The sequence below is a fragment of the Cibotium barometz genome, chromosome 40 (assembly GCF_041138505.1).
Source record: "Cibotium barometz isolate CiBa-2024 chromosome 40, ASM4113850v1, whole genome shotgun sequence".
NCBI classification, from domain to species: domain Eukaryota; kingdom Viridiplantae; phylum Streptophyta; class Polypodiopsida; order Cyatheales; family Cibotiaceae; genus Cibotium; species Cibotium barometz.
This window is the reverse complement of record NC_141085.1, coordinates 46,810,596-46,819,711: the sequence shown is the minus strand read 5'-3', so window position 1 is coordinate 46,819,711 and position 9,116 is coordinate 46,810,596. Positions and strand designations below refer to the sequence as shown.

The window sequence follows — 9,116 nt, the reverse complement described above, 5'->3', positions numbered from 1 at the left end:
CGACTCTAATTCATCACCAACACAACCTCACATTGGCTGATGTATTCGCCATGAAGAAGCCCAATCTCTAAGCACCTTGAACTGCTTCTATGTGTTTGTGTGTTTGAGCACCTGTATGACAGCTGTTGGCACCTCTTTGCTGGTCAAGACAAACTTTTGTTCACTCCTCCCTAGACGGTTTGGCCATTGAAACCGTCTAGGGAGAGGACCCTCTTTTGCAAACTCGCAGCCCATACATCTTTGCAAACACACAAGCTACCTCTCTCTCAATTGTATGTCTGCTCACCTTGCGCTCTTGAATCCACATACTATACCTGTGTCATCGGAATGAAATTCTCCTCATGCTGTACATTACTAGTGTAAGTCTCCTCATACTCCGAGTTCTTTTCTTTGTTATCTTGCACATTTTGATCAATCATGATCCACTTGTACCTCATCCAATGTCTCCTCAACACCTTGATCTTGAAAGATCGAGGGGCAACTTATATAACATACCACACTATGAGATTCGAGCATAATACCCTGTCGCGCGTACCTTCTTTAGACTGTTGTTGGCATTTTGAGCACTATGCTACTTTTGCTAGGAGAGAATCCAATGATGGGTTTATGCTGTAGGTTGTGAGTCCCAGAGATGTTATCCCAGATGTTGCTCGTAATGTTGGTGCTAGAATGTTTCCACTTAGAGCTTTTGTAAAGTTTAAGAGGGTGAGTGCTTTTACAAGGAACTCTGCCTTGCTCACTCTTTCTCTCTAGAAAGACCAGGGAAACCTAAATGAAATGGCAATTAGATCTTAATTTGACCTTAATCAAATAGTTTGATTCTTAATAAAGATGCAAACTACTTTATAGTCAAGTTAAATCACGAAGTATTCCTAGTTCTCCTAAGGAGGCTCTGATACCATTTAAAAATTGCTAAACTAGGGAGGCTCATGGCAAATGATTCTAGACACAATTAAGAGACTAATGAGATGATTAAAGAAACTAATAAGATGTGAGTGCTCACAACCCTTAATCACTTGTTTCTCTCTCTCTCTCTCTCTCTCTCTCTGGGGGTGGATGGTGGGACAATAAGTGGTGGTTTTGAAAATAATGATAAAAGACAAAAGAGTTTAACATCAGGCGCTTGTTCTAGTGGTTGAAAGGGGTGGCTTGTAACCTGAAGGTACGAGGTTCGATCCCTGACTAGACACCCGATAGTTACCTTGCCCTCGTTTTGTAGAGGATATGAGGGGTCCTAATCTGCTCCCTTCTAGTAATCGCCCAAAAAAAAAGGACAAAAGAGTTTCCCTCTTAGAGTCTATGGGTAGCATTCTTCTCTTGGGAAGGTAGAATAATCCATCTATGGGTACCATTCTAAAGCTATTATAATAGACCTCGGCTTGAAATACAAAGAACATTGAGGTACTTCGACATGGAGAGAGACTTATCTCCGACTAGCTTACTATTTTGGAGGCCGTATCCCGACCTATGTCTTGGAGGCCGATGCGGCAATTTGAAAGAGAAGGGTCGGAGCACGCCTGTGTGTTGGAGACAAACTTCGTGCTTTGGGAGAGACAATTTTGGCAGCTGAGAAAACGGCGAGAGGGAGAGGCAGGCAAGCGAGGGCATGTGTTTAACCTTTGAACTTGCATTAACAACGCATCCAAAACACTATATTGTGCATTGCAGCAGTGTGCTCACTGCTCAGCCCCGTTTCTCCTCAGAATCCAACCTCATCACCACATTTCTCATTCTACCGTCCACACTCCAGACTCCAAAGCACCGGCAGAAGGTTTGACTAGGCAGCAGACAGTTGCTGACATTGGAGGCGGCTCAAATGATGTTGGGTTTGAGCCAACGAGCTTTTACGTTAGGGGAAGGGAATCCTGATTGAGAGCCCTTCAGGTCAAGCTAGTTTAGGCGTGAGTTTTCAGGCAGAGAAATGGATGCCATGCAGGCCACTGTTGGGGTCCGCTGCCCTTGTTCTGTCTGCAATTCTTCTTCCTTGGCCGGCTCCAGCGCCTCACGCCCGTCTTGCAGCGGCTACCGAAGCTGTGCTGCTCCTGCCGCAAGAGCTCTGAGAGTTAAGGACAAGAAGGGCCCGGCATCGCCTGCTTACCTCACTGCAAGTGATAATTTTGGCAGGTGGCTCTTTAAAGCTCAGTAGGCAATTTTTTCGCTGCATGTGCATCCCTAGACTGATCTCATGGATCCTCCTGAGATCTCAACATCCTGTGCATTTACTTCAATCGATGTGGTTGTCGGGTCTTGCAGGACGTTGGGAAACTGGAGCTCTTCTGCTTTTATCGAAGCTTTGCATATAGTATGCAAAGAGGGGTGGCTACATGAAGAAATTTGTGCAATGGAGGTGATGGACATAGATGAGCAAGGAACTTGTAATGTCAACGCTATCAATGTGCTTTCCCATCTTTTGCAGGGTTGTATTAAGAGAGAAGACGTGATAGCAGGCCGGAAAATACATGCTCTCATAAAAAGATTTGAGCTTGAGACAATTGCATTCCTGTGTAGCCACCTTATCCGCATGTTTGCAGTGTGTGGCAGCCTGCTGGAAGCAAATAAAGCTTTTAGTAAGGTTTTTTCTCCGAATGTGTTTACATGGAGTGCAATTATTTCAGCAAATGTTAAGCTCAAGGACAATGAGCACGCCATTGAACTTTATCACCAGATGCTATCATCAAGCATAAGTCCGGATGGCCCTGTGTTTGTGGCTGCCCTCAAAGCATGTGCCAGTGCGTCAAGCTTGGCAGAGGGTAAGCAAATCCATGCTCATGCCCGCGAAAGTGGTTTTCAGTCCAACAAATTTGTCGGCACGGCCCTTATTGACATGTATGTCAAGTGTGGAAGCCTTGAGGATGCCCATGAGGTTTTCGATACTTTGCAACAGCGGGATCTGGTTACATGGACATCATTAATTTCAGGTTATGCACAGCATGGGCATGCTGAGAAGGCTCTACACCTCTTCCGACAAATGCAAGGGCATGGCATGGAGCCTAACCAGGTGACTTTTTCTAGTATAGTGAAAGCATGTTCCGGACCAGATTCTCTAGATACAGGAAAGGACATCCATGCCCACATCATTCAAAGTGGTCATGAGTCAAATGAGTTTGTTGTGTCCTCCCTTATTGACATGTATACCAGATGTGGTAGCCTCGAGGATGTGTGCATTCTGTTTTCCAGATTGCAAATACAGAATACAGTCACATGGACAGGTGTGATCGCTGGACATGTCCATCATGGGCAAAGCCACCAGGCACTCGAGCTTTTTCAGCACATGCTACTAGAGGGTACCGCACCAGACCAGGTCACGTTTGTCAGCATCTTGAAAGCATGTTCAGATGCAGTCCATCTGGATCGGGGCAGGTTGATTTATTCTTATGTCATCAAAACTGGCATCAAATCAGATCTGTTTCTGAGCAACTGTCTCATAGACATGTATGCCAAGTGTGGGTGTATTAAAGAGGCACGTTGGGTGTTTGACAGGTTACTAGAGCGGGATATTGTGACATGGAGTTCAATAATAGAAGGTTATGCCCAGCAAGGTGATGGAGAGGAGGCTTTACAGCTCTTCAAGCAACTGCAAGAAGAGGGAAAAGCGTCAAATCAAGCCACATTTGTTAGCGCTTTAAAAGCCTGTTCTAGCATTGCAGCCTTAGAACAAGGCAAGTCACTCCATGTTCTCATAACTGAAGCTGGTCTGTTGTCTGATGCATTTGTCGGGGTTACCCTTATTGACATGTACCTCAAGTGTGGGAGTTTTGACGATGCTTGCAGGGTGTTTCGTGTGATGGCTCAACCCGATGTGGTGGCATGGTCAGCAGTGATTGGAGGATGTGCTCAGTACGGGCATGGTCAAAAGGCTCTCTATCTTTTTGGGCAAATGCAGCAGGAGGGTGTAATGCCAAACCAAGTCACCTTTGTTAACATCTTGAAAGCGTGCTCCAGCATGGCAGCACTCAAGCAGGGATGGCTCATTCATGCTCACATTATTGAGGGTGGCTTTGAATCAGATTTATTCGTTGGCAATGCGCTCATAGACATGTATGGTAGATGTGGAAGTCTTGAGGATGCAGGTTACCTTTTTCACAAGCTAACAAATAGGGATGTGGTTACATGGACGGCGATGAGTGCTGGTTATGCCCGTTCAGGACTGACTCAAGAAGCCCTGCAAGTCTTTGACAAAATGCAGCTTGAGGGAATCAAGCCAACTGATGTGACGTATGTATGCCTACTCTCGGCTTGCAGTCAAGTAGGCCTACTAGATGAAGGTTGTCATCACTTCAAATTGATGATAGAAGAGTATGGTATCCTTCCATCCCTTGATCATTACAATTGCATGGTGGAACTTCTCGGCATTGCAGGATGCCTGAATGAGGCCGAAGATTTACTTCAAACAATGCCCTACCATCTCAATGTTGTGGGATGGAGGTCTCTGCTTGCTCACTGTAGAATTAAAGGTAATGTACAATTAGCTCAGCAATGCTTCGATAATATAGTGGCACTGGACTGCCGAAATGCCACTGGGTATGAGATGATGTCTAACATATGCATGCATAGTAGCATGGAGCATAATATCAATGTAGAAGAGCTGCGGAAGTATGCCAATGCATGGAAAAAGCCTGGAAAGGCTCTCATTGAGATTGATAATAATGTGCATGTGTTTGGAGTCGGTGACATTACTCATCCTCAAAGTAATGACATTCATGCGAAGTTGAAAACATTAAGGCAGCAAATGAAAGATGTGGAACTCATGCAAGGTCCGGGCTTCATGTTAGATGAGTCTGAGGAAGATGCTCTTTGTGGACATTGTGAGAAATTAGCTGTCGCTTTTGGGCTCATCAGCACGCCGCATGGCACAACTGTTCGGGTCATGAAGAACCTTCGAATGTGTAGTCACTGTCACAATGCCAGCAAGATGATCTCGAAGATTGAAGCACGTGAGATCATAATAAGTGACACAAAGTGCATTCATTACTTTAAAGATGGGTTCTGCTCATGTGAGGGTTGAAGGTTCAGGCATTGCTGTCGATATGTAGACCAGTCAATTTTTCCTTACCTGTATTTGGGATCACCATTAGCCTGGCATCAAACTCGGAGAGCGAAACTTGTCACTGGTAAGGAAAAGAGGTGCTGCGTAACATTTTTGAAAGGTGTCCTTGCAGATCTCCATGTTGAGGACTGAGGTTACTGCTTTCTCTCACTCACTAGCTGTACTATCTGAGCCAAAATTGGCTGCTCTGCATCAAGGCTAAGAGCTGCCGCAGAAGAGCTTGAAAGGCTTGCTTTTTCCCATGCTGAGAATCTTGTACATACAGGCGATGAAACACAAGTAGTCCATTGAGGTTTCATACACAGCTCCACAATTTAGGGCAAAAGAATAAAAGCTGTGTAAGCTCTGCTTGGCACATGACCCCAATTTATGCATCTGACACCACAATCTTGAGGCTACTGCTTATATGCTGCATGAACGTGACACAAGTTGGACCCACAAACTGGTGTCTATGGTTTCTTTCCTTATCACTCTAAATCAGCTGCTGCAAGTGAGCTACTATGAACATGCCAATTTGACATCTCAACAAATCCACACATTCTTCTTGGGCTCTATGAGGTGTTGATGAGCCCACATGCAACAGCAAGCAGAATTCTGTGTCTGTCCACATTTATTTGCATTTACCAATAGATGCTATAAAATCTGGTCAATATGTGGCATAGGCCTACTCTCTTCCACTTTCATCACAAACGTCTTTTAACTTCGTGTCCATCAGAGCACCTAGGGGATGATGTCTGGTAGTCTCTGCCACCGGTGTATGAGTCAATCCGCAACTCTTGATCCAACTCTTTCTCATCACCTCGATCCAACTCTTATCTGAGAATGCTGCATGGCCTGCACATTCTTGTTTGTGCCTACGGCAACAATGCAGTAGTTGTGACTTATGCGGGAAGTATTCTTTTAATAGAGTAGAGAAGAGATTGCTTAAAGTGCTTGCTGAAATTTGCAGACAAAAGAGAGAGAGAGAGCACATAGCACACCCAATTGGGTCCCGACTACCCTCTTAAGGTCTCCCACCTGTTTGCCAAGCGTGTTTGCTTATGTACAAGACTGTCTTACTGGCTATCCACTAAACAGTGAACAGAGACAACTTGGGGACTGTTTTGGGCTGAATGGCGTTCAAGAATATATGCTTTTATGTGCGTGTGTGAGAGCATATCTTGATACAGAGTTCTACACCCACTATTGAGCATTGATGACGTTAGTGGCGATGTCGTAGTATCTAGTCCATACTATGCATAATGGAGTTGATTCTTATATAGTCTTGTGAGTTGACTACCATGAGTATATAACATGCACGTTCCATGAGTATATAAAAATCCTTGGATTCATCTAGGTATATAATCCAGGCGTATTAGCGGACATGTAGATTTCACATCGTGAAGTTTTCGACCGAGTTGCGGCGAGTTGATATTGTACTAATTCTTTCTATCAGTGCATTTTTCCTATCAACTACTTCTGATTTACTGTACTAATTCTTTCTATTTGCTACTTCCCTTAGTGCTAGGCTTCATTATGGTTGAGTCTGCCCTGCATCTCTGGAGGTTTGACAGAAACTCAGTGCGAAGGCGTTTGTGTAAATATATATATGCCATTATGTGTGTGTGTGTGTGTGTGTGGAGTGCGTGTGTGAGAGCATATCTTGATACAAACATCTACACCCACTATTGGACACTGATGATGTTAGTGGGGATGTCGTAGTATCTAGTCCATACTATGCATAATGGAGTTGATAGTTATATAGTCTTGTGGGTTGACTACCATGAGTATATAACATGCACGTTCCTAAAAGGTGAATTTAGACATGTTCCTGGATTCATCTAGGTATATAATTCAGTCGTATTAGTGGACATGTAGATTTCACATTGTGAAGTTTTCGTTCGTGGCCAGTTGATATTGGGCTAATTCTTTCTATCTTTAGCGGTGTATTTGTCTTATTAACTACTTATTTATTGTACTAATTCTTTCTATTTGCTACTTTCCTTAGTGCTAGGCTTCATTATGACTGAGTTTGCCTTGCATCTTTGGAGGTTTGACAGAAACTCAGTACGAAGGCCTTTGTGTAAATATATGCTCTCATGTGTGTGTGTGTGTGTGTGTGGAGTGTGTGTGTGAGAGCATATCTTGATATAGAGTTCTACACCCACTATTGGGCACTGATGACGTTAGTGGGGATGTCGTAGTATTTAGTCCATACTATGCATAATGGAGTTGATAGTTATATAGTCTTGTGGGTTGACTACCATGAGTATATAACATGCACGTTCCTTAAAAGGTGAATTTGGGCATGTTCCTGGATTCATCTAGGTATATAATTCAGGCGTGGCGGATATGCAGATTCCACATTGTGAAGTTTTTGTCTGAGTTGCGGCCAGTTGATATTGTGCTAATTCTTTCTATCTTTAGCGGTGCATTTGCTCTATCAACTACTTATTTACAGTACTAATTCTTTCTATTTGCTAGGCTTCATTATGGCTGAGTCTGCCGTGCATCTTTGGAGGTTTGGCATAAACTTAGTACTTAGGCCTTTGTGTGAATATATATGATCTTATGTGTGCGTGTATGTGTGTGTGTGTGTGTGTGTGGAGTGCGTGTGTGAGAGCATATCTTGATACAGAATTCTATACCCACTATTGGGCACTAATGACATTAGTGGGGATGTCGTAGTATCTAGTCCATACTATGCATAATGGAGATAGTTATATAGTCTTGTGGGTTGACTACCATGAGTAAATAACATGCACGTTCCTAAAAGGTGAATTTGGGCATGTTCTTGGATTCATCTAGGTATATAATTCAGCCGTATTAGCGGACATGTAGATTTCACATTGTGAAGTTTTTGTTCGAGTTGCGGCCAGTTCATATTGTGCTAAGTCTTTCTATCTTTAGCACTGTATTTGTCCTATCAACTACTTTTTTACTGTACTAATTCTTTCTATTTGCTACTTTCCTTAGTGCTAGGCTTCATTATGGCTGAGTCTGCCCTGCATCTCTAGAGGTTTGACAGAAACTTAGTACGAAGGCCTTTGTGTGAATATATGCTCATATGTGTGTGTGTGTGTTTGTGTGTGTGTATGTGGAGTGGGTGTGTGAGAGCATATCTTGATACAGAGTTCTACACCCACTATTGGGTACTGATAACGTTAGTGGAGATGTCGTAGTATCTAGTCCATACTATGCATAATGGAGTTGATAGTTATATAGTCTTGTGTGTTGACTACCATGAGTATTTAACATGCACATTCCTAAAGGTGAATTTGGGCATGTTCCTGGATTCATCTAGGTATATAATTCAGCCGTATTAGTGGACATGCAGATTTAACATTGTGAAGTTTTCGTCCAAGTTGCGGCCAATTGATTAAAGAGAATGAGGGGGAGAGGGAGAGCTGCAAATCCTAGCAAGCAAGCACACACACACAAGAGAGCAAGACACAAGAGAGAGATGGATGGCTGAATTTTTTCTATCTTATTCTTCTCTACTCAACCAACATAACGTAAAGATAAGAGTACACACTATATGGGTTAGTACTCAACTACTACAATATACAAGGGTCGGTCCATAATGTGAACCTGACTAAATGAGCTGGCGCTATAACTATGCCAGTCTCTAGTAATCCAAAACGGCTGTCACACAGCCTGTCATCCCACTGGCCGTATATCACTCATAATCTCACTAACCATGCCAGTGGTGTAGATGCGGAAGCTATCACACCCAGGTGGTTTATCAATGTCTGTCGTAGCACTGGTTGAGCTCAATATCTCAACATTGATATTGTGTGCTAATTCTTTCTATCTTTAGCGTACATTTGTCCTATCAAAATTTGCCCTATCAACTACTTATTTACTATAATAATTCTTTCTATTTACTACTTCTCTTAGTGCTAGGCTATATTATGGCTGAGCTTGCCCCGCATCTCTGGAGGTTTGACAGAAACATAGTACGAAGGCCTTTGTGTGAATATATGCTCTTGTGTGTGTGTGTGTGTGTGTGTGTGTGTGTGTGTGGAGTGCTTGTGTGTGAGAGCATATCTTAATACAGAGTTCTACACCCACTATTGAGCAATGATGA

At 43.2% G+C, this 9,116-nt stretch overlaps 1 protein-coding gene across 2 annotated transcripts; it reads left to right on the top strand.

The window, feature by feature from the left end:
* Nucleotides 1-1,391: 1,391 nt before the first annotated feature.
* Nucleotides 1,392-5,976, top strand: LOC147615575 (pentatricopeptide repeat-containing protein At2g03880, mitochondrial-like). 2 transcript variants are annotated; one of them, XM_086779690.1, is made up of 3 exons: nucleotides 1,392-2,124; nucleotides 2,254-3,360; nucleotides 3,481-5,976. In XM_086779690.1, the coding sequence occupies exons 1-3, from the start codon at nucleotides 1,922-1,924 to the stop codon at nucleotides 5,003-5,005; spliced, it is 2,835 nt and encodes a 944-aa protein (XP_086635816.1). In that variant the 5' UTR covers nucleotides 1,392-1,921; the 3' UTR covers nucleotides 5,006-5,976. The 2 variants fall into 2 exon arrangements, with proteins under 2 accessions (XP_086635816.1, XP_086635815.1); XM_086779689.1 differs by having other exon boundaries at nucleotides 2,254-5,976.
* Nucleotides 5,977-9,116: the final 3,140 nt, after the last annotated feature.